The following is a 25,253-nucleotide window of genomic DNA, read 5'->3' as shown; positions in this document are numbered from 1 at the left end:
GAAAGCACATGGCCTAAATTTGCTCATTTAAACTATCCAGTTTTCATAAAATTGAAGTATATGTTTCTTTAGCTGTAGGTTGTTGCTATACCACTTATTTTAGGGAGGACTAACACACAGAAGAAGATTGGATTTGTATTTCAATACACTGTCTACATGTTTTTCATTTGTTTCCTATATGTCATAATTCTTTTTCCTAGGAAAATTACTTCGGGGAAGATGACATGTACACTGATTTTGAGGAGGTTATTTCAAGCCCTGTTTTGTCCCTGTCAACATCCTCAAGCTCTGGCTGGACAGCTGTTGGAGTGGAAAATGACAAAAAAGAGAACGAAGGTTCAGTCAAACCAGTTCACCCTCTCACTTTACGCCCCTGGGATATCACTGTGCTTGTTAATTTGTACAAAGTGCATGGGCGATTACCAGTGGTAAGTGCTTTAAAATCCTAAAATAATTTGCTTTATTTAATTTATTTATTTTTTTAGTTTCTTAATCTGGAGCTAAATTTAATTCCCTGGAATGTTTATTCACTGTGGTGCTTACCAAAGCGCGTGTATACTCTCTGCTGAAACCGTGGCTAAACTGATTTGAGACATCATTTGTTTTGCTTATCTGGGAGGCAGAACTGGATAATTTTTTATATGATTTTTATTCACTGAACTTAATTTGTGTGATATTTTCGATTGACCATTATGATTTCTCTGCTAATGAGCAAATCTGTCTTCTAATGGTGCACTCTGCTGTGTGCAGCTGTATTCTGAGAGGTCCCCGGGAATAAAAGATTGGATTTGCCCAAATAGTCTTGAATTGCTGTTTATGCAATTGTCGAAAGTTTCACAGGCTTCTTTTTGAGTATCCACTTGAAGGAAAATTATCATGCTTCCTACTCAGAGATTTGCCACTAATCTCAAAATTTCAACCATGTTGTGTATTTTCTGAAACAGATGTGGTTATTTTTTATTTTAGCATTGCAGTCCAGATGGTCCAGAGTGCCCTACAGCTTTCTTGGAAAGGTTGTGTTTCGAGATGAAGAAAGGATTTAGGGAAACAATGCTTCAGCTTGTACTGTCTCCAGTGAATCTGTTTCTTAATGACAACTATCAGGTAGTCAGTAATCTGATTTTTACATGTTTCCATGTATGTGTCTGTATTGTGGAAGTTGTGTTGATCTTAAAACTGAATTCCTTTTTGTTAGGAACTTTCCTGTTGGAAAATCCTGTTTTAAAATCTTTGTTTCTGTCCAGTTTGTGTTTTAGTGAAACGCACAAAAGACAAGATTGCATTTTCTTAATTTTGCTTAAAAACATTTTGGAGAAGGTTGTCTAGGAAATATTATTTTTAAGATTTTTTTTTTTTTAAAAGAATTGCCTTTAACTCCCTTGTCCTTGACAGAGACCTGCAGTGGATGAGGTTCTTCGGGAGGGTCACATCAGCCTGTCAGGGCTGCAGCTGAGGGCTCATGCCATGTTTTCAGCAGAAGGTCTGCCCCTTGGAAGTGATACTTTGGAATATGCATGGCTCATAGATGTCCAGGCTGGGAGCCTTACAGCCAAAGTTACAGCCCCACAGGTACCATCTAAAAACTATTTAATTTGAAGTATTACCTTTCTTCTTTCTTCTAGAACTGGTATGGCATGGATTTTTGGAAAGCACGTGGTCTTAGCTGGATTTGGATGCATCTGTGCCTTAAGTAACCTTTATAGTTTGAAAATCTAATAATTTCTATAAATGGATAGGAGGTGCCAAATGAAGTATTGTCCAAGTCACGTTGTAAAGTCAGAGACAGTGCTGCTGCTCACTGCATAAATTCTGCTGCTTGGTCCCACGGGAACACAGTTTGCTTTCCCAGTATTGGATCTTATTAGTTCAGTCTTAGCACTAACTCCTTTTAGTTGTGCCATTTATGATACATTTATTTTTCCAGATAGATGAATGGCTCCAAGTGATGATGGATGATAGATGAATGTATCCAGGCAGATCGCTTTGATTTATTTCTGCTGTGATCTGCCAGTTCTTTAAAGAAGTTTGCTTTGCCAGTGTATTCTGAGGCATGAGAAAAGTACATAAATTCTATTTACTAATTACTGCTTGCTTTGTTTATTTTTAATTTTTTTTAAGACACTTCTACATCCTCTTGTTCCTCTAAAAATGGGCATTGTTTTCTAGGATTGAACACGTTTCATCATGAGACTTCTGAAGCAAATAAAATCAAAATAAGGCACATAAACAGGAAACAGGTTCAGTAAATCTAAAGAACAGACTCCAGATACAATTTCATGCTATATGTACAGACATTAATAGTGATATTTCCCAAAATGCTGCCACTGATTTAAATAATCTGTAGTTTTTACTGCACTGCTTTGTGATTTGAAATTAAACATAGATGATTCAAAGTACTCTAAGGTTAAAGAACATTTCTAAATGCTTAATGGAACCTAAGGATTTTCTTTCCTTATAAAGCCATTCTCAATTGCATGCAGCATCTAGGGTTTTTATTTATTTTTAGTTGTCAGCACTGCTATGGAGCAGAACTTGAATTTGCTGTTTCAGGGTCATTGGCTTTTTTCCTCTCATAGTGTGATGTATTGTAAGAACTTGTGAAGGGACAACACAAAAGGGAGGAGGAGAGGTTTTGTGCAGGACAGTCACAGCTGTATTAAATTCCATTTAAATTACTGCTGATTTTAAGTGCCCTTTCCTTTGGCTAGCCAAAGAAAACCCATTTCCCTCTCACAACAGAGGCAGACAGTCATGAATCATTTCCTTTATGAGCGAGCTAACTCTATAAAAGACTTAAATCAACAATAGGCTAATTAGTAGGTCTAGCAAGAATCAGCTGTGCTCTGTTGAACCACTTTACATTTGGAAAGCACTCTTCTGCTTTCCAAATGTAACTTGCTTACACATAAGCAAGTTTGACCATTTAAATTATGAATGGTAGTAAAGTACTTTGAGGTATTCTTTGTGGTAAAGTGTGGAGACCTCTGTCTTTACAGTGAATTTCTCAGTTTGTAACAGGAAAAGCTGTTGCCTTTTATTAGGAAATAATTTAGGAAATTGTTTCATGTCACAATGTTTTCCGTGAAAACATTTGCGTGTTATGGTGCGCACAGGGATAAAAATCAGGAAACAGCCTTTGTGTAAATAGCCAGAATGGTATGGTGGGGTCTTTGTTTTTACCCCTGCCCACCTCCCAGCCTTTGGTGTTGTTCTTTCAGCTCTCCATTGAACAGCAAAAGTTCAGTTTGCATAGGTGCTGTTAGACAATGTGCTGTTGTTGTTTGCTTACAGCTGGCATGTCTTCTGGAGTGGGGGCAGACCTTTGTATTCCATGTGGTGTGCCGGGAGTTCGAACTGGAAAGGCCCAAATCCGTAGTAATTTGCCAGCACGGGATTGATCGTCGGTTCTGTGACTCAAAGGTACCCTTTCATCCCTCTTAATTGCTCACCATATGTGCACAGGTTCTTTGAAACAGTTCAGAAATGGAGCCTTAACGTTATCAGGACACGTGGAGTATATAGTCAGATGGAATGTTTCCTTTGATAAATGAGAATTATGTTTTAAAAGAAAAATGATTCTCTTTGGATTTTCCCGTGGATACACACAGTGGAAGCCAGGAGAGCCAGCTGGGTCCACTGACATTGCTGAACAGAAGAATTAAACATGCACAAGGGAAAATGAACCTCAGCCAGAAACACCCCATCATACCCATGTTGATACTGTAGAATAAATAACTCCTTGTTGCTCTAGTATTAGGCCTCTGTTAAACAGAACATAAATGAAAGGATTGGCACACATTAAACTAGATGCTTAAATGTATTTTCCTTTTTTTTTTTTCCTTTTTTCCAGATGAATTGTGTGCCTGGGCCATGCCCAACATCTGATGACTTAAAGTACACGATGACACGCTTGGCCATGGATGGAGCAGATCTGTACGTGGTAGAACATGGCTGTGCCACCAACATAAAGGTAAAAATATTTCTCTTAACAGCAATTGAAATGCTTCTTTGTCAATAGAGTTCTTTGCATTTTTTGATAGAATAGGTACCTGAATTAATTGCTTGCTTACATGCAATGGACTAAGCAGAATTTCTGAAATTTGAAGTGATGAAAGGTTGGCTTGGACTGGGCCAGGAGTAGGTCAGTTTGGCTTCTACTCTAATCATTAAGTTCCCTTAATGATTCTGGAAAATGGTAAGGAGGAGTATTTATCTGCCAAAGTAAGAGTGGAAGCTGCAGGAGTGGTGTAAAAAATTCAGAAAACACTGGGCAATGTAAATCTCAGTGTTTTTACCTGAGAACTACTAAGAACTTGTGCTGTGAGTTGGTAACTCAGCAAACGGAAATGATTGCTATGGATCCTGTACAAGTCAGTGCTTAGGAACACATGATCCTCTTGTGGGATACAGCTCTTTAAGAGGTATCTTTGATAGAGAAGGGAGAAGTGTTAGTGCCACTGCCTGACTGAATCTTCTGTTCAAAAAGAGCTGTGCAGAGAAGAGCTGAAATTCTTCCATTATCCTGCTGCACAGGAAAAATCTGGAATAATTTACTGAGTGTAGCAAAATATAAGTTTAGAGGTAATTGAGTTATGGCAACAACAGAAAAGAAGAAAACTGCTATGCTGATATAACTGACTAAGAGTTGTGCTGTTAGTTAATAAATTCAGTCTTAAACAGTAGACTTAAAATGTAAGGTTTTGGGCATGGCTTCACATTACAAGCAAGAATCTATGATAATTATTTTAGACATTTTTTTAATGACGTGGTATCTCATCATTTCAATGGCTTGCTGCCCTGTGGCAGTAAAAAAATATATTTGAGCCTCAAAATTCTTTTGAATCCAATATTAAAAAGCACCATCACAAATATTAACTGTGTCTGCAGGCATAAATATGAATGGCAATATTTTCAAAGGCAGCTTAATAACCTGAACCACTCTAGAAAATTATATCCTGAATGTGTTTCATTCAAATTTAAAAAAAAAGTGCTTCTTTATAATCTGTGACAGAGATGAGAAGTAATAATTTAATATTAACCCTGTGGGTTGCTGGGTTATGTTTCAGCTTTTCTTGCTTTCAAGTTGGAAACTCGAGCTGAAATTTCAGGTGCTCCATGGTGACTTTTTGGAGAGGAGTGAAGCTGTGCAGGAAACTTGGTCCAATGTCTTCAGATTATTTGAATTCTGAAGCATGTGGCAGGGTTATGTTGTGGTTGTTTTAGTGTACACCAGTGTTGGGGAGGATTGATATGGTCTGGGCAGGTGGCTTAGTTTATAGTGACCAGTTTTCCACAGGAGGGCTAAAGCAAGAGCTTTTGGATCATCTTTGATGGGCAACCTCCTGTTTGATTCACCAAAACTACTGGAATTGCATCAAAACAAGAAATAAAGAGTGATCATTAGAAGCTACTATAACACAATTCATATGGATCTCAGTTAAGGTTTAGGATCTGGAATTTCTTGAGTTTTGCAGTGGTTAACATGGTCGTCTCATTGAGGTATTTATTAATTGTACAGCTAATACAGTTTTGTATTCAAAGTAAATAATTGCAGTTTTAGTCTAAGGACATAGCATGATATGTGTAATATCAAACAATCTGATTTTGTAAGTTTTCATTTCTTAGTTTTTTTCATGACAGTGAAGAAGTTAATGATTTAATTTTTTTAAAGTTTCATTACAACATCTGTCCAAAGTTGAGCTTTCTTTTTTGATCTGTTTACAAAGACTTCTAAGTAGAGATTTTATTTATTTTTTAAAAACTGGCAGAAATGGATTTCTAAGCTTGCTTTCTTTTGTGCATGTGCTTGCCTGCATATAAAACTGCTTCTTTGGAGAGAATAATTCACAGAGATCTCTTTGGACTATGTGCTATGTGGTGTGTTAAGTGGTTTAAGGCCACTCTCTCTTTGTTTTACTTGCAAATAAACAGAGTTCATGCTTTAAATCCTATTTTCAGATGGGTGCCATACGCATTGCCAACTGCAACCTGCACAACCAGTCTGTTGGCGAAGGTGTCAGTGCTGCCATTCAGGACCTTCAGCTGAGACAGTACGTGGAGCAGGTGAACAACTGCAGGACTGGTCTCCAGCCCATATTAAGGAGGGCATATTGGCTGGAAGCTGGCTCTGTCAACCTGGGGCTCATCACTGCTGACATTGCTCTGGCTGCAGATCATCCCTCGAAACATGAGGTGCAGAGACACTTCTTAGAAACACACGACAACCGAACTAAGAGGTGAGAGACACCATTGAAGGAGGTGCATTGGAGAGAGAGAGATCTTTTCATCTTGCTTTTGCTGAATTTAAACGTGGTCATGTTTTTGTTTTCTGTGTTTCTGCCTTTGTAGGTTGTGGTTTTTGTGGCCTGATGATAATTTGAGAAACAAGAGAAGCAAGAACAAGTGTGGCTGTCTCGGTGGTTGTCGATTCTTCGGCGGCACCTTAACAGGACTGGATTTTTTCAAACTTGAGGAGCTGACACCTTCAAGCAGCTCTGCTTTCTCAAGCACAAGTGCAGAATCTGATATGTTTTACGGGCAGTCTCTACTGCAACCAGGAGAATGGATAATTACTAAAGAGATTCCTAAAATTTTAGATGGTGAGAATGCATTGTACTGTGTTTTTATTTTATTTTGGCCAAACATATAATTTCCTAACTTTTTATAATGTTTACAGTTCTGGTTAATAACTACAACTACTTGTGTTCTTGTGGCATGGGCCCTTCTAAGAGCAGACAGAGCTTTAAAGTAGTAAGCAAGCTTTCATATGCTGAATTTTTATATTAACATGCAACTCCTTTCTGAGTAAAACCCTTTCTTTTTGACTTGTCTGTTCTGCTTATGTAGAAAGCAGCCTACCAAGACAATCTGATGTTTTGATGCTGTGATGTTATTAATTTTTGTTAGTGCAACATGCTAGGATGCTTTTATTTAATAAGGATTTTTATTTCAGTGGGCAAGGAAGAGACCATTGCAGGTGTGTTGTCAGATACTCAATTTTCCTTTTCCGTTTCTGATCCTAGGGAAAGCAAATGGTGTAAAAAGGAAAGATTGGGATTGCAGATCTATGGGTATAGAAATGGAAAGGAAAGCACAACACCTAAGCCTCCAAGTGCCGTTGCGCTCCCACAGCTCCTCATCTTCTTCCGAGGAAACGAGCAGTTCCAGCGCTGCACTGCCCTTGCTGGCAGGGGAGAAGGACAGCCCCTCATCCACCACGGAGGATCACCTGGGACAGAAGGAGTTCTTGTCTGGTGCCAAAAGGGAAGATGGTCATGGAAGGTTGGTACTCTCTGAATGTGGAAAATAAGCCCTGGATTTAGCAATTTATAAAGCATTGGTTGTTTTCTAATGGTGCTGCTGAAGTACATTTCCTACTTTGAATGTCAGTTTGGATCCCTGATAGGGGATGATTAGCTGATAATGGTAGAAAATCCAGCATGTAAGACGACAGCACTTGCTGTTAATGTTTGTTTTTACATCCTCTCTGTGTAGATAAATGGACTAACAAATGGCAGAATTTAGTGTATAATCAGCATTATGAAACTAATGACCACGCTAATAGAAAGTCGCAGAACCACTGATGCGTCTGACGGCTTCTGTAATGTAAAAAGAGAAGCATTAATAACAATATAAGCAAATGAACCTGTGATTTCTGTTTCCAGTGTTGCAGTTGAGGCTGCAGAGGGCCGTCCTGCGTCCCCTGGCAGCCAGGAGAGGCCGATTGGGCAGTCTCCCATGAGGTCCCCGCTGAAGCGGCAATCGTCCGTGTGCTCCGCCCGGCTCGGGAGCACCAAGAGCCTCACGGCCGCCTTCTACGGAGACAAGCAGCCTGTCCCAGTGGGGGTGCAGTTCAGCAGCGACGTGTCTCGCAGTGACGAGAATGTCCTGGACTCCCCAAAGCAGAGGAGGAGCTTTGGTTCTTTTCCATACACTCCCTCTGCAGATTCCAACTCGTTCCACCAGTATCGCTCCATGGACTCCAGCATGTCGATGGCCGACAGCGAAGCTTATTTTTCTGCAGCAGAGGAGTTTGAGCCAATAAGTAGTGATGAAGGTCCAGGAACATATCCAGGGAGGAAGAAGAGAAAAAAGCAAGCTCAGAAAACTGAATACAGTAGAGGGTCTATTTATCATAGTGTGGAAGGGCCCTTAACAAGCACAATCCATGGAGAAATTAGCCAAGATATTAAAACGTTGCCAATTAAGACTCATCCTTCACAGGCTTCATTTGTTTCAGCTCTGGGAGGAGATGATGAGCATGTTGATAACATGTATGTCATGGACTCTGAGAAGACTGTGGAACGTGAGCAAATAACTTCCCAGCAGCCTGTAATGGCATGTTACCAAAATTATCTTACGCAGTTCCAGGTGATCAACTGGTCAGTAAAGCATCCAACTAACAAAAGAACTTCAAAATCCTCATTACATCGCCCTTTAGATCTTGACACACCAACGAGTGAAGAAAGTTCATCCTCTTTTGAGCAACTTTCTGTCCCAACTTTTAAGGTATGGAAGATGGAGGAGTAGAGAAAGTAGTAAGAACTCAAAATAACTTAAAGTTGCTTAGTACACCTGTTGTGTAAATAAGGCTACAAGAAACTTGAAATTTCTTTGCTTTTTGTTGAGGAATAGCTTGAATTTTTGACTTCAGATCATGGGGCTGAGTGGCTGGGAAGTTGTGGACAGGAAAAGATGGAGTTAGAATTCAGTGGATGAGATGTGTGTTCTGAATGGTCATTATTGCTCTTAAAAATGTTGCCTGTTGAGTGATACACAGCTGAATGATATTTATGTGAGTTTTGTTTAAAATATGTTATACAGAATTTCTATAGGAGTATATTTGATACTGATCAAGTATAATCCTGGCTCTAAGTGCTTTATTTCAGAGTAAAATTGAAACTCAGATTTAGCAAATGATTTTTTTTAAATGACAGAAACATACATGCTTAAGGAAGGAGCTGAAACAAAATACATCAAAAATAATGGAAATGACTTGATAAAAAATAGGTGTCTGACCTCTGGAATTCAATTAGTTTTGATTTTGCAGGAAAAGCTTTGTGTTCATGCAAACCTTCTGTAGGTTAGTATTTGAGGGTTTTTTAAAAGCAATGAGTCAATGTTTATCTAAAAACTTCACAGTAATCTCTCAAGTAATTTAAAAAATAAACCTAGGAGTTTCTGTATACTATATTGGAGAATCTGCTTATGAGGGATTCTTACAAGAAAAAAACTGCAAATGGAATGTTTGAAGACTCCTTGGTGGTTTTTTTTTTTCATGTATGGAAGGAATGTAATAAATTTCTTTGCACTCTTATCTTAGATTGTTAAACAGGGTCTCACAGCTAATTCTTTACTGGACAGAGGCATGCAGCTCACAGGATCAACATCTAAGTAAGTTGAATACTGTCTAACATTATTAGCATATTTTTTAAGAGTAGAATTTTCCTGGTGCTCTTTTTAAATATTTTGACTCTTGCTAGCCCGTCCAAAATTTGATTTATAGCAGTAGTTTTCAGTACCAGATATATTTTAGAACAGGATATTCTATTATGAAATATTTGGGTTTGGTCAAAGAGAAAATACACATTAAATTATTTCACTTGTATGTTTTCAAGATTAAAAATGGTAATTTAATTTATATTAATTTGGGAGGTGGTAATGGCAAGTGTCCATTGCATGGCCAAAAGCTGAACTTGAATCTAGGGAGTGCCTGAGATTATATTTGTGTACTTTCTAAGCTATATAGTAGAAGAAACCTAGTAATTCTAATAAGAATTAAAATGATACCAGTACACTTTTGGGGTTTTTTTGGGGTTTTTTTTACAAATCCTGATTATTAATCTGTATTTGTCCTGTTTAGCCCACCTTACACTCCTTTGGATAAGAAGTCTGCAGAAAATACAGATGATGAAACAATCACAGAGGAATGGACGTTGGATCACCCTGTCTTCCAGACACGGACAACAGCAATAGTAGAAGTGAAAGGAACTGTAGATGTAGTTCTGACTCCTCTGGTAGCAGAGGCACTGGATAGGTAATTAATTTTATTTTACTACTGTAGTCTATGCTAAAAATGGTCTGAAATCAAGGTTTGGGTTAAAAGTATTGAATACCATAGCTGATGGAGCAGGAGGGCCTTGTGCCCAGCGAATGTAATTCTGCATTTCCCAGCTGGAAGAATGTTCTGCTCACCTGGGAGGTGCCCTTTATGTCTGTCAGTGCTTATTTTTTTTCCCCTGTGGTGTTAATTGCACAAGACTGATGGTGTGTCACGTGAAACTGGAAGTTGAAGTGGTCTGTTGTGGCTTGTTCCCCCTCACAGGTACATCGAGGCGATGGTGCACTGCGCCAGCTCTCGCCACCCGGCAGCCATCGTGGATGATCTGCACTGCAAAGTCCTCAGAGATGCTGTGCAGAACAGCAAAACCAGCTTCTCAGAAAATGTAAGGAAGGGAACAAGGACTTGGAAGAATGCACATGGCTCGAAAGAATACTCTTTTCTGTATTTTACATAGAAAAAGCTTTAATTTAATTCAGTGTTTTGAGATATAGTAGCTAAATGCTATATTAATTTGGAACACATGCTTATTTTTATCTTGTGCCTAATGTACATGCATTTCTATAATCAACTGTTATATACTGTCAATGACCAGAAATCTCTCACAGGACTGAAGTTTTTCTGTTTTGGACAGCCTAGTCATAGCTACAGTAATTTGCATGAGATCAGAGCGTGCATTCTGTTCTTTGAAATTACTAAAACTGATATTCTCAAGTATTATATTCATATCAGCAAGACTTTATTTATTATTTCACAGTAGTTAGGGAGAGCTGTGAATGTGCCTGTGGGTTTTTTGCAGTTCACTTGATACCTTAAAAAATTAATGTACCTTGAAAAGAATTGTGTGGTAGTTCTACAGAATTAGGAGTCCTTTCTGTCCAAGGTAATGACCATATTTATATTTTATGATTTCTTAGACTTCACAATGTGGCAGACAGTAATTATTTGCTTCATAATGAGTTGTTTTATACAACTTAGATATGTAGAACTCAAACTTTCAGTTGGAATCTGGTCATTAGAAAGTTTACTGCAGAATACCATTACTGCCCTTATGGATCTAGACCTATTGTAAGTGCTACAGCCCTTGCTCTGAAAATCATGGTATTGTGATACAAATGAAGTTAGAATCTCTTGCTGCTTCAGTGCTAATAAACTATCCTGTTACTCTTGAGCTTAGTAGCTCTGAGTTTCAGTGCTAACAACTGATTTTTCTCCCCCCTTCAAGTTATCCTCGAAGCAGGATATCAGAGGAACAAAAATAGACACTACCACCACAGGAACAACAAACCAGGGACCAGCACAGACCAATCTCTCCCTTAAGCAAGATAATGTGACAATTAAAGGTCTTCAGGCCAATGTTACGGTACCAAAGGTAACAACTTTTTGTTTAGCTTATTAGTAGACATGTGCCTCAAAAATTACCCTTAGTTTCTATCCCTGTTAGTTCCCCAAAAGCTGAGAAGTACAAGACAAGATGGTATCAGAAATTAGTGATGTCTGCTGTGACATGTTTTTCTAAATTTCTTTCCTCTTTGGTGGAATTTTTTTGTCTAGGTGAACCTGTGTTTACTACAAGCATCTGTGGATGAATCCCCAGGGGTTTCTTCCAGCAAAACCGTGACTCACGTTTCGTTGGTAGCTTTGTGTTTTGATCGAATTGCCACACAAGTTCGTATGAACAGGTAAGAATAGCACATAGCACTGTTTGTAATAAACTTTAAACAAAAATAATCAAGGGAATTATGTCCAGCTGAGATTTGCTTCATTGTTTTTTTTCTCCTTTATATTCAAAGGGGTATAGTTGAGGAGGCTTCAAACAATGCAGAAACCAGGAGGAATTCCGTCACATTCGATCGTTACATCCAAACCAGCAAAATGCAACCCCAGTCTTCTGGCTCACTGAGATCCAATTCTGGGGCAGAAAAAGGAAAAGAAATTGCTGCTAAATTGAACATCCATCGTGTTCATGGACAACTTAGAGGCCTTGATACAACAGGTATTAAACAATTCTTGGTCTCGATCTTGTAATTTGGTTGTGGTGTTTTTATCAACACAGATAAAAAGACTCTTAAACCTGGAGATTTTGCAGATACTTTAAAAAGAAGGTTAGTATGGTAACTGAATTATTTTCTGTTATTCTACAAAGTGCTGGATGTAAATGTATGCAGATTTAAAACTTATCAAGATAAACTTCTAAGCAGTTTGTGTGGCAGATGAGTCGCATTGTAAATATTGACCTGCACTGTTGGAATTTCAGGCCTGAGATCCTTTCCTCTCAGTTCATCTCTTTTCAGTTACCAGTTCTTGTCACCTTATGTGGGGAACAAATTATGCTTCATTGCTTTCTTACTTCTTTCTAACACTTTGAAGATAGACATAATGTTCCTGTTGTCCCAGCAATTTCAGCATGACAAACCATAGATTTTCAACTATAGTGACTCTAAAACTGAAAATGAGATCTGCCCCATGGACTTCCTTCTTGTTTGTTTTAAGGAACTGCCTTCAAGAAGCTAGGAATTACATTTTGCTATAACTCCTGATCCTGGAAAAACTAAGCAGGAAAAGATGATCAAAAGTAGAGGCAGTTTTTTGTTAGAACTGAGTCAGTTTTGATGCAATCTATACCAGTTGGTACCATGTTTTACTCTGTCCCATAAAGAATGAGAGTCTTTAGGACAGGAGGAAGTAAAACAAGTGTGATTAAAAAATACACCATAAATAAATAAACAACAGACAGCCAGCCCACTGCTGTGCCAAGATGAGTGAGCAAATGGAATTGGAGGAAAACAAAAGCAATAAGAGGACATTAAAATGGTGTAACTCCATTTTCACTTGGTGATGGGGAGAATCTCAGCAGCAGTTCCCTGTGTTGGGTGTGCTGCAGGCATTCAAGAAGGCTAATTTTGGAATTCTAACCAAGAAAACTCATCATCTTCTGTTTAGACGGTTTGAGAAGTGCCTTTCTAAGGATCTTAGCATTCGATGTAGACATCAAAAGTGAATATGGTTATAAACTGGAAGCAGAGAGTGAGGATTGAAAGGGATATGAAGTGACTCAGCGTAGTTCTTTTCCTCAGATATTTGACATTTAGCCCCTGTGTGACTTAATAGGGAGGAGGTACAAAATTATTTAAAATGTTTCATCTGGGAATGTCACTAAAAGAAAGGATTTATACTTAAGCTACATCAGAACATCAAAGAAATGGAGGTGGCATAGTACCCTCCTGGATCTTTGACAGCCAAGTTCTTAATAAATTAAAAACTGCTTGAGTCTGGATTTTCTTGGGAATCAGTGAGACTTAGTGCTTTACATCTCCCTGGTGCAGACATAGACATGCTTCCAACCACGAAGTAGAACTTCATTTTTAAATATCCTTCAGTGCGCTATATTATGTATTATTATATTATGCCCATATTAACATACCAAGAGCAAGGTCTTTTTTCCTCCTTCTATGCTTCTTTTTTCCTTTCCTGTGCTTCAACTTTAATCTTTTTCTGTCTTTTTTTTTCCCCCCCATCTATTTGAGGAATACTAAAGGAATAACACTCCCAAAACACTAAACTTCAGAGAGCTGTTTGAAGATGGAAAGTTTTTTTCGTTTTGTAACCAAGTAGTAAATATGTTTATTTTCACAGATATTGGAACTTGTGCAATAACAGCTATTCCTTTTGGGAAATCAAAAGTTCTTTTTACTTTGGAAGAGTTGGATGAGTTTGCTTTTGTGGATGAAACAGATCAACAAGCTGTTCCAGATGTAGCTCGGATTGGTCCTAGTCAAGAGAAGTGGGGTTGGATAATGTTTGAGTGTGGAATAGAAAATTTAACTATAAAAGGTAAAGCTTTATATTATTTTGTCTGATAAAATTGCTAACAAGTCTATTGTTAGATCTTCCAGTTTAGCAATTATTTGATTAGAGATTGTTGAATACAGGTGGTACGAAATAGTACGTCTGTGGTAAATAAATTAAATTAGATAGGTTATACAGTAAAGGAGCTTTTAATAGTAAATACCACTTATAACAGTATATGAAATATTTCCATATAAACTGGTTTCATCTGCTTCCGAACTTAAAAAGAAATTGTTGAAATTGATACTTTCACTGATCACTTAAATCCTGACCTTACCCACAGTAAGTGTCTGCATGTGAGGCCAGGCTTTTGCTCTGGGAGGGGAGAACTAGCTTCAAAAAGCAAAAAAAACCAAACCAACAGTATATATGCATTGTCTGTCATGCAAGTTATTTTTTTCAGGGAATAGTATTTAAAAACAGTTTTTATGTGAGTACTCTGTATCTACTTGGAACAAATATCAGAAGCTCGAAATTGTAGTGATAAATTCTTGTATAAAATGTTAATGCATCTTGTTTAACCCAAATGGTGTGTATTTCTCCTCTTAAGTGCAGATCTTTTCTATGGAGTATAACTTAGAGATATTTATGCCCTGCAAACCTTTACAGTCTCGGTATTTTTGCAGGAGGAAGACAGTCTGGAGCAGTGTTGTATAATACATTTGGAGTCATGGGGAAATCAAGAGACACAGAGAGAGGTGGATTGCTTGCATCAAATAACTCTTCAGATTCCCCAACTGGTAGTGGTTATAATACTGATGTGTCTGAAGACAACCTCCCTTGTGATAGAATAAGTCCTTCTTCAGATATTAATGGAAATTCAGTTTCAGACGAGCAGGTATGTCTTTCACCTTTTGCAAGATCTCTTGGCTTTGCCTTGGGAGAGTTACTTGACATCATTAGTTTATTTTTCTTTGCCTAAATGCACGTGAAACAATTTTTTTATGAGCATGGTATGGTATGGTAGTGCCTTTCAGTGTAATAATTCTGGAAAACAATTTCACTTTTGACTTCGTGTTTCCTCTTTTTTAAGGATGAAGGTGTTGAATCTGATGATCTAAAAAAAGATATACCCCTGATGCCTCCTCCCCCTGACTCTTGCAGCATGAAGTTAACAATCAAAGAAATTTGGTTCAGCTTTGCAGCCCCAACCAATGTGCGCTCTCCAGCCCATATATATTCAAGGTATACTTTTATCTGGTTTAAAAGAAAAAAAAAGGTACTTCTGCCTTGTTAAATTTCAGTTGTGTTTACTAGATTCTCAATGTAATTTCAACAAATTTTGAAGCTTCTCTGGAAATGAAAATTTTGGATTATGTATTTATCACAGTAACTCTTTCTTCAGTTTTATATTGTTGTAATTTATATGGAAGTGTTGCTAGAAAACTTTTAGCTAGATGCAATTAAAAGAAGGAAAGGAAGATTAAAAAACCCAAACCAAACAAAAACCTCTCACTAAAAGCTTCTGGTGAGATGGAAATGTATGAAGGAGAAAGGCAGGGGAGGATATTTCTTTTGCACTACGAATTTCAGTATAAATGTTTGATAAGGTAGTTTTTCATATGGTGTATGTAGAATAAGCCAAATATGTCGATCTGTCAGTAGTTTAAGGTCAGTATAGAGCTATAAATTAGAAAATATTCCGGTAATATTCTTGCCTCAGCCCTTCAGCAACAGTCCTTTATGAGGGGTTGGTAACAGTTAACGTGGGAGTCAGTCAGTGATGGCAATTTCAAACTGTATGATTTCAGTAGGGAATACCAATGGGAAAAGGGAGGAACAGCAGGAGCAAAAGTGGATGGAATCATGAGTGTGTGAATGACTAAAACAGAAACTGCCTTAGGTACTTGTAATGGTTTTGAGTCTAAACCACCACAGGTACCTTTTGCCAGTTTTCACCTTCAGGGCAATAAATTCTTTGCATCAGTGTTCCACCTGTTTGACTGTCATTCATAACAGCACTGGAAAAATCTTGCTAATTACTGCTGCTGCCTGTGACTCCTAGTTCTCTTTATTTTTCCTCATAGGCAGCTGAACCTCCTGAGCACTGCAACACCTGCAGTTGGTGCTTGGCTTGTTCCCATTGACCAGGTGAAATCGTCATTAAACAAACTCGAAACCGAAGGGACCCTGCGGATCTGTGCTGTCATGGGCTGCATTATGACAGAGGCTCTAGAGGTACACTGTAAAATCCATGGGCTTCTCAGGACAGAACAGTGCAATAAGGAATATATACTGTTTGGAATTCTGGGTATTTTCACTGACAAACTTACAGCACCTCTTGTGAACCTTTAGCTCCAGAACTGGTCACAAGAATTCACTGCCTAGTCCCAAGAAATTTCAGAACAAAAAATAGTCAGGTGTTACTAGTGAGGAAGCCTTGTGCTTCTTACTCTCCAGAGTAAGAAATATGAAAGTAGTAAGAAATATGGCTGTAGTGCCTGGTATATTTAGTGAAATATTTTTGTCTGCTGTTTGTTTGGTTGGCACCATCTAGTGGGAAGATTTCGAGGTGATGCCCTTTGTTGAGATCCTGTCTTGCACTGAAAAATTGATGTGTGAGGCTAGTTTTCTGCTGTACTCAAGTCATCCTTTGCAGCAGTCTCTTATTCCTGCCTCCCTTCCTATTTTTTTCTTACCTTTTTTCTAACATTAAACCAAATTACAAAAATGCCTGTTTTGTCTTCAACTACAACAAATAAATGGTTTCTTCGAAAATTTCAGCTAGCTTTGCATATATGTCTGTTAGTCCAGAAGTAACTTTATAAAGTCTGCTATTTGTATCCAGGCTTTTGTTTTATTTCTTCATATAAACAGATAAGCATCAAGTATGATTTTTCACATACACTGTTGAAAGTAAGGTGAGTATCCATGTGGCAAATCTTTGTTTAAAATGGGTTTAGAGTTTGTTGTATCACGGGTGAAATCCTGTCATTCGTGCTCATGCTCTCTTTGCAAGGATGTTCCTATGCTGAAAATGGTTTTATTTTATTCTAGAATAAAAGTGTGCACTTCCCTCTGAGAAGCAAGTACAACAGGCTTACCAAGGTGGCTCGTTTCTTGCAAGAAAATCCTTCTTGTTTACTGTGTAATATATTGCACCATTACCTTCATCAAGCAAATTACTCCATTATTGAGGATGCCACCATGGTGAGTTACCCTGTAAAACAGGAAATAGCTCAGTCTTTTAGTTTCAAATGTACCAATTCTACTGTCTTAAATTTGGTAACAGTTTAAGGAAAGTTAACAGGCAAGGAAATATAACCCAAACTCCTATATATCTTCAAAATGATAAGTAGATATGGCTTCTCTCATGTTGTTTGCTTTCACATCTGCCATTTTTGTTGTGGCCTGTATATATGCATAATGTTTATCAAGCTGTTTTATTAGTAAATACATGACAAATCATAAACCAAACAGGCATGCCTTTAAAATTATTAATGGCTTTTTCTATCAGATTTCATTGCCTCTTTATCAGATTTCACTGGCCTTTTTATCAGATTTCATTTTTCACGGTTTTAAAATTGAATAAATCTCAAGTTTAAGGTAGGTGCATGAACCATTTAGCTTATTCCAGATGCTCTCCTTGGAACTAGTTTTCATATCTTGTAGAAATACTGGGATAATGCAGACAGTTCAAGGAAGGAACTAGAATTGCACAGACTTTAAGGCTTAGGAATCATGATGCCTTTAGAATGTAAATGCCTAGATTGTAGTGGGAAATAGTTGTTTGAACAAACATTAGGCATAAGGAGGAGTGTTTATTCCTGATTTTGTGTCATTTTCATAATCCAATTCCACAGCTGTCAGCTTTAAACACTCTGGTTTTCAACATGATTCTGTGATATTCAGCTGAGAGCCCAGTGATCAGAAATAGCACAGTTTGTGGCAGAAATAGCACTGTTTGAATTACGGTCAAAATAATGAGATTTTTTTTTTTTCTTTAGGACAATTCAGTGATGTAATCAAAACAAATCCCTATTTTTGGCCTCAAATTTATGTTCTTAAAATACTGCTTACCAACAATGGGAGAAACCATCATCTTTTCAATTTCAGTTTTGTTTCTACAGTCAGCCTAGCGTTGCTATGAATTTTAGTCTGTAGTTCAGAGCCTTATAATTACTTAAGTACTTTTATATTAACAAACCTGTTTCCTGTTGTTTATTTTCGGCCCCTCAGGTCATGTAGATAAATGTGTCTACTATGTTCAATGAAGCTGCAATTTTTATCTCTCAGCTCTTTGGCTTCTTCTATCTGAATTGCTGTGGCGTGGTGCCAGCATATTTGTCATAAATCTCTTGAGCACAAAGACTTAAGGGAGCTTTGACTTTTTTTTCCCCTCCAAGTTTACTTCAAAATGCTGCGATATAAATTTTAATTTATCTTTTCTTTTTAAGAGTGATGGCCTTCCTGCCTTAGTGACTTTAAAGAAAGGTCTAGTTGCCTTAGCAAGGCAGTGGATGAAGTTCATTGTGGTAACCCCAGCCTTTAAAGGAGTCAGCTTGCACAGACCAACCCAGCCAGTGAAACTGCAGCCAAATGCCTGCCATGAGCATGAGGATGGACTTGGATTAGACAATGGAGGGGGTCTTCAGAGTGACACAAGTGCTGATGGAGCAGAATTTGAATTTGATGCAGGTACTTTTGTGTTCTTCTGCTTCCATAAAAAAATTCATGGAGACAAGCAGATCCTCTCAGAGCATTTGTAATTTCTTTAGTTTTAATGCTTGAATACATTATGTTTTTCATTTTTTAGAATTATCAAGCTTCTTTTTTAAAATCATCTTCATTCTGAAGCTGCTGCTACCAATTATAATTATAGTATTACAATAATTAGTACTTGTTCAGGGAAAAACAAAACAGGAGACCACACTTTCTTCACATGCTTTGTCTTGTTATTTCCTGCACAAAACACATCAACTTAATTATATGCTACCTTGGAATTAGGATTTTTTTGTGCAGGTTCTGACCTTTGTTAAGAGTTGTAAGATGCAATTCTAATGAATTCTTCCAGGCATAGCTTTAAACCTACCTTCTTATTTGTTCTTTGTGAAGACACTTTCTCTTCTTCTTTTTATTCCCCCCTCCCATTTTTACTACTTAAATGGTAAATTTCTATTGCCATCTTACACGTTCCCAATTTGAAATAAGCTGCTGATTTAGCTTTGTTTTTGATCTATATCAAAGCATCTATAGCAAAGCATTTAGGTTTGTATTTGATATAGAGCTGGCATAAGACCTGCAGAAAGGAGGGGCATAAATAGATACATGTTGTTTGAGCACTCTTTTTTTGTTGAGTTCACTTAGTTATTTACATTAACTGAGGAAAAAGTAGTTTCAAAAATCAGGAGGAGAATCTGCTTTTAGTTAAAAGCCTGGCAGCAGGCAAAGGGAGCAAACTCAAAGATGTTTCTATGTGAAACTTATATGTAATCATACAATATGATGGAAATTTTTACTCCCTTCTCTAAAATATCTGCTTTGGTTCAGCAGAAACACTTGGATCATTAAACCAAGTGCAGTAGGCCCATGTCTGAAGTTTTCTCATTTGTCTTAACATTGCCTAGACAGCTGTGTGTAGGTGTGTGTCAGAATTTGGAAGTTCATGACTGCCTGTAAATAAATGTGCCTAAAAATAGATAATCTTGGTTCCCCATATATATAAAAATGAGGAAAAATGGTTTTGCTTGGTTCCAGCCACTGTCAGTGAGCACACAATGCTCTTGGAAGGAACAGCCAACCGCCCTCCCCCTGCCAGCGGCTCCTCTGGGCCTGTCACTGGTGCTGAGATCATGAGGAAATTATCCAAGACTCACACTCACAGTGATTCTGTTCTGAAAATAAAGGTGAGTTTCTAGCACTGTGCACGGGGGGAAAGTGGTTTGTAGCAGCTCTGTTGGCTGCAGATGAATAATCACATGTCTAAAAGGGAACTATAAGTGTAACACATGGAAGGTATCCTCCTGACCTTACAGAAGTTGACTTATATTCTGCATCTGTTCTTTATTGTTTTTCTTGTCAATTAATGTGAGAGACATGCTTAAAGCAATATATATGTGCATCACTTAAGGGTATGCCTAAACCTTTGTGTGTTTTCACCTATTTAGGGAAGCAGAAACGAGGATTTAACTATCACGGTACCAAACCTAAGACTGACAAAGCTTTCCAATAACTTGTAGTACAATTATTGTGTTCCAGTCTCATCTTCAGACCGCATGTCCCTTCCTTTTTGCAGTTTACACAGTGCTTCACTGCTTTCTTTGCTTTCTCCCCAAAGGGCATACATCCATATCATTCCTTGAGTTACACTAGTGGAGACACAGCTACGGATTCCCCGGTGCACGTTGGCCGCTCCGGAACGGCCGTCAAGGAAAGTCCAAGGAAAGAGAGTCTGCTCAGCTACCTGACTGGGAGTTTTCCAAGCCTGCACAACCTTCTGGAAGGGACTCCTCAAAGAAGTACAGCTGCAGTTAAAAGCAGTTCTTTAACAAGAACAGGTATGATGTAGCCTATATAAGCTCAAGGGGGTATTGATTTGATTTTAATGATTTAAAAGAAGTACTATGTTGTCACTATTGTGAGAAATAGAAACCCAATCGGGTGATTTCCAATCAGAATTTATTATATAATAAAAGCAAATTCAGCGCTGGGTGATCAGGAAGGGGTTCAACAACTCCCAACACCTGTCACACCCAAAGAAGACAGTTGTTCTACATTTATTTCCAGCTACTACATGAATATTCATTATACATAAGTATAAACATTACACATTGTTAGGTACATGAGTATAAACATTACACATTGTTAGGTCAGGCATTCAACAGATATTTCTTAACAAGAATGTTAAGCATAGATAATATATTATATAATATAATTATATAATATAATATAATTATATAATTATATAATATATTGTTAAATCAGACATTCAGCAGATGTTTGCTTGTTATCTATACAAAGTTATAAATTTTAAGAAAGGTGCTATTATCTAGCTAACTAAACAAAATTCTCTCACTATAAATCCTACACAAGGTAAAAGGGAGGTAACTTGTTTTATCTCTTTATAGGGGCCCAATTAAGTTTTAGGATTTGTTTTTCTTTTCTCTCCAGGTCATATTGACCTTACACTGTTTCCTCTTTATTAGCCCGAATCATTTTCTCAGTTTATCACACTATGAAATATCATATTTATTTAAAATCCCACCTCCTTCCTCCTTTCCCCCAAATAAAAATCATAGTTTTTAATGAGCAGTTCCTAGACATTGCTTCTAGGAAATGGTATCGTGCAGCAAACAGCAAGTGCATCAGGTTGGAAAAGAAATTACGGCTAACAAAATACATTAAATATTTTCCCTATCCCTACCTTTAATTTTTGAGTTTATTACATAATTACTTAAGTGAGCCTTTCTGAAGGAATAAAGAAACGTAGTGATCATTCTGTATTTGTAATTTTTTTCTCGATCTTGTAGGTAGCTCAAAAAGTGGACTAAAACTAATATTCCAGTAACTTAGTTTGCATTTAATAATTTGCAGATTTTTAGTAATGGTCTTTGGAACAAATGGGTTAGAAGTTCGAAATACATATATTGAAATTTTTGTCTTCTATGTTATTGTTCAGTGTGGTGTTATCTGTTTTTCTTCATATGTAAATTATAAATTTGATACTATATTTTCTCTAAAACCTCTCTCCTTTGCTGTCAGGGACTGAAATATTGTTCAGAAAAAAAGGTATTTTTGGTTTCTTAATGACTGCTTTCCTTTAATTCATGGTAGAGATGAACAAGTGCAAAGACACTTGTAGTGCAACATCCACTAGTGTCATAGTGTAACTCCTGTGGTAGCACCTGTAGTGCTGTCTGACAAGTAACTTAGTGGAATAAACCTTGAGAATTAGGCTTCCTTTTGTAGTAAATAGATGTTGTGGTAAAATTGTGCCGTGTTCCTTGGTTTTGCTGACTTTGTTACAACAAATTCTAAAGCTCCTGATTTATCTGGGTAGGAAACACCATGGCCACAGACATGTTGTCTGAGCATCCCTTGCTGTCTGAACCATCTTCTGTGAGTTTCTATAACTGGATGTCAAATGCTGTGGGCAACAGAGGAAGTGTGGTGCAGGAAAGTCCTGCCACTAAGTCTGGACACAACAGTCTTCCAACAGGTATTGCTAATTACAGCTGAATTGAAGAGGTGATTTTTTTGGGGGTTGGCTGGTCCTGTGTTTGCCACACTCTGTTTGAAAGTAACTGAGCAAGTGGCTTATGTTCAACAGAACTTAATCATTTCAAAATGCTACTTGTGGGACTTCTCAGCAGAGCAGAAAATGAAAAATTGTGATTTAAGCAAAACTGTTGTTTTCATTTCCCTCGCCTTGCCTCCAGAAATGTTGCTTTTTCTTACATTTGGAACTGTAAGTGTAGCTTCCAAAACCATGTGTAGCTGCCAAAAGCTAAGCCATAAAATCATCATCTGTTGCAGAGTTCCTTGGATTTCATTGGCTATTTTTAATCGAATTTGCATATGCCTTTTTTTTGTAGTTTGTACATTGGAATTCTTGTTCTTTCTCAGTTCACTTTTGAGACCAAACATAAACATTATTTTGAGACTAAACATAAACATTACTGCGAGAGTAATTTAGGAATGGGAATGATTAACTGGTGTAAGGGAATGGAGAAAAAAATATATTACTGAAAGTCTTATATGTATTAAAGAAACAGATGTGTAACAACTTATTGCAGCTTATTTGTTATTCTTGTAAGCCTGTCATCATTCATAATATTCAAATATGTCTTAATTTTCTTATTCACTAATACTATTAATAATTCTTACTTTTCTTTTTCACTAACACTGTTTCAGCAATATCAGATTGTTTGTTTATCCTAAATACCACTTTTGTGAGGTTACAGACCTGACTGTGGCTCTGATTTTCTCTGCATGTGGCATGTGTTAATCTTGCTGAATTAACGGAGTCGGTAGTGATAAAATTTGCTGTGGTGTTAGTGTTCCATGGGTATTTATTTTTCAGGTGTGGCACCCAATCTTCCTACTATCCCTTCTGCTTCAGACTTCAACACAGTGTTGTCCAGTGACCAGAACACCCTGGATGGCACCCACTCGCAGCACAGCACCAGTCAGGATGACATTGCAGGTGTGGAAGAGGGTAACCAGGGCTTTCCTGCTGTCCAGCTGGCAGATGCACAGGTAACTGGGGTTGCACATCAACAAATGGTGGAGCAAGAATATAGGAATAATCTAGACCATCAGAACTAAATCAGTGGGTTTTGGTTTGCAGGTTGTTTTCAAACCTCTCCTGAGTTACACGGGAATTCAGTCTCAGGATGCAATGCCCCTCTGCTACAGAATGTACTTCGGAGAGTACCTCTCCTTCTCAGGAACTCTGGACTGCCTCAGAGCAGATATTGTTGATTCAGACACAGCAAAAGAAAGGAAAAGCAAGCGAGCCCGAAGGTATGTTGTGAGATACTTGAAAATATGTGTATTGGTTAAAGAACACGAGGTACGTTTTTCGTGGTCATACAGAATTCCAAAGCGTTTCCCCAGAACAAGGAGCGACCTTTATTCTTTTAATCTTACATCTTGTCTTCCTTTTAGAATATTTTTTTTTAATCTTTCTGTGGAATGGTGTGGGAATTGTAAGCATTGGAATCTCAGCTGCTTTTGAAAATTGGCGATTGGGGAAGGGAGAGCTGATGGGAATAATAGTGGGGGAAATTCCAGTGGCTATTAAATGATGCTTTACAATTAATCCTGTAAATGATGATGTTAGTTTATGTGTAAATGCTGAATCTTCCCCTAGGCCAATTTTGGGCAAGGCTTTAGGATATGATGGAGTGATTGCATGCCAAACTAAGTTTCACAGAACTGAATGATTGCTATGTCAGTAGCACACAGTATGAAACTGTAAAGGTTCATTTTATTATATTTAGAGCTGTGGTAAGAAGGTGATATTCTAAGGGAAATAAAAGGCTGTGTAAAAAACATATGACTCTCACTCTCATAAAAAGAAACAAAGCAGTAACTTGTACCATTTTTTTTTTCCTTAGGCAAGGAGCTGTCAATCTTCCTCCTCTGGAATTCAAGCCAGCTTTGATGTTGGAAACTTTCAGTATTAGTGCTGTTGTGATGGAGAAGTCCATGTGCACACCTCATAACTCCACCAATGCCCTCTCCTTCCACGACTTGAACAAACGCTATTACAACACCTTCCACTGCAATTTCACCATTTCCTGCCAATCCATCAGCCAGCACGTGGACATGGCGCTGGTTCGGCTCATCCATCAGTTCAGCACCATGATTGATGACATCAAAGCCACACAGACAGACATCAAGCTTAGCAGATACACAGCTGGATCAGCCTCTCCCACTCCTACTTTCAAAACCCGCAAGCACAGAGACTTCCGCTCCTCCGACTTCAGCCGCAGCTCCCGAGGGAGCCTCAACGGGGTCAACAGAGTGAACAACACCAAGAGCAAACGGACAAACAACGAGAACAACAAAAAAGAGTCTCGGAACAAGAATTCCCTGGGGAGGTCAGAACGAAGGACTTCCAAAGTGTCCAGGAAAGGGTCAAAAGATGTAGTTGACCACGTGACTATTCACATGGATGACTCGGACTCTATTACCGTGTCGGAACAGAGCGAACCTTCTGCTGAGTGCTGGCAGAACATGTACAAACTGTTGAACTTCTACTCGCTCATTTCTGATCCAACTGGCATTTTAGAAAAGTCTTCTGAAACTTTTGGGCCAACAGGTAATCCGAGGAATTAAGAGCATGTGTTTTTGCTCAAATGTGTTCTTCTAAAGCTTGATCATAACTTAGCTTTTGAAGTTGCCCACCTCATCAAACTTGGATCAGAGGGGCTAAAGTGGTGAGGATGAGAGGGAGCTTGTAATTAGTTCACCAAGATGGTGTACAAATGAAAAGTTTTAACTTTTCTCACTAATTGTGTAGTGTGGATTGAGTTTGTTCCTTCCAAGGTGCTGTTTTGTTTTCAAGGGGCTACTGGGAATTAGTGTATTACCATTCTGCGAAAATTTTTGCCTTGAGAATGACTGACAGTAAAAAAAAATAATCTGTGAACCTGGCTGTGAGAGAAGGAAAGGTGAAATACTGATTTTGGTTAAGTCCCACAGAGATTACAGGTGCTTGGGCCATAATTTCACGCAAAGCTTTGAGATCTGGCATAATCATTGCTCTCTATTTCCGACATATTTTAGCACAGCAGAGTAAATTTGAGAGCTGACAGCATCGTTCTTTTTGTTGGTGAACTTGGGCTGCTATAAATATACATAAGAACATATCTATGAATAGTAATGAAACCACATC

General features: G+C 38.0%; 1 protein-coding gene across 11 annotated transcripts in view; it reads left to right on the top strand.

Moving 5' to 3' along the window:
- KIAA1109 (KIAA1109 ortholog) overlaps positions 1–25,253 on the top strand; it is a 92,092-nt gene that overhangs the window by 31,576 nt on the left and 35,263 nt on the right. For 10 of the 11 annotated variants that reach the window (XM_039378379.1, XM_039378377.1, XM_027741541.2 and 7 more), the window contains exons 20-46: positions 201–428; positions 967–1,104; positions 1,393–1,569; positions 3,292–3,420; positions 3,851–3,970; positions 5,959–6,236; positions 6,349–6,599; positions 7,023–7,281; positions 7,665–8,508; positions 9,323–9,393; positions 9,863–10,036; positions 10,325–10,445; positions 11,286–11,432; positions 11,615–11,742; positions 11,854–12,056; positions 13,697–13,894; positions 14,536–14,747; positions 14,943–15,094; positions 15,937–16,087; positions 16,907–17,059; positions 18,307–18,547; positions 19,607–19,755; positions 20,187–20,406; positions 21,909–22,067; positions 22,932–23,107; positions 23,199–23,374; positions 23,971–24,677. In XM_039378379.1, coding sequence (XP_039234313.1) covers positions 201–428; positions 967–1,104; positions 1,393–1,569; positions 3,292–3,420; positions 3,851–3,970; positions 5,959–6,236; positions 6,349–6,599; positions 7,023–7,281; positions 7,665–8,508; positions 9,323–9,393; positions 9,863–10,036; positions 10,325–10,445; positions 11,286–11,432; positions 11,615–11,742; positions 11,854–12,056; positions 13,697–13,894; positions 14,536–14,747; positions 14,943–15,094; positions 15,937–16,087; positions 16,907–17,059; positions 18,307–18,547; positions 19,607–19,755; positions 20,187–20,406; positions 21,909–22,067; positions 22,932–23,107; positions 23,199–23,374; positions 23,971–24,677 — 5,962 coding nt within the window. The remainder of the gene's footprint in view (positions 1–200; positions 429–966; positions 1,105–1,392; positions 1,570–3,291; positions 3,421–3,850; positions 3,971–5,958; positions 6,237–6,348; positions 6,600–7,022; positions 7,282–7,664; positions 8,509–9,322; positions 9,394–9,862; positions 10,037–10,324; positions 10,446–11,285; positions 11,433–11,614; positions 11,743–11,853; positions 12,057–13,696; positions 13,895–14,535; positions 14,748–14,942; positions 15,095–15,936; positions 16,088–16,906; positions 17,060–18,306; positions 18,548–19,606; positions 19,756–20,186; positions 20,407–21,908; positions 22,068–22,931; positions 23,108–23,198; positions 23,375–23,970; positions 24,678–25,253) is intronic. The other variant, XM_039378376.1, reaches the window with a different exon arrangement.

Source organism: Pipra filicauda, unplaced genomic scaffold (assembly GCF_003945595.2).
Source record: "Pipra filicauda isolate LSUMZ 115617 unplaced genomic scaffold, ASM394559v2 scaffold136_size1984543_pilon, whole genome shotgun sequence".
In the NCBI taxonomy this organism is placed as follows: domain Eukaryota; kingdom Metazoa; phylum Chordata; class Aves; order Passeriformes; family Pipridae; genus Pipra; species Pipra filicauda.
This window is presented reverse-complemented; position numbering and strand designations above follow the sequence as displayed.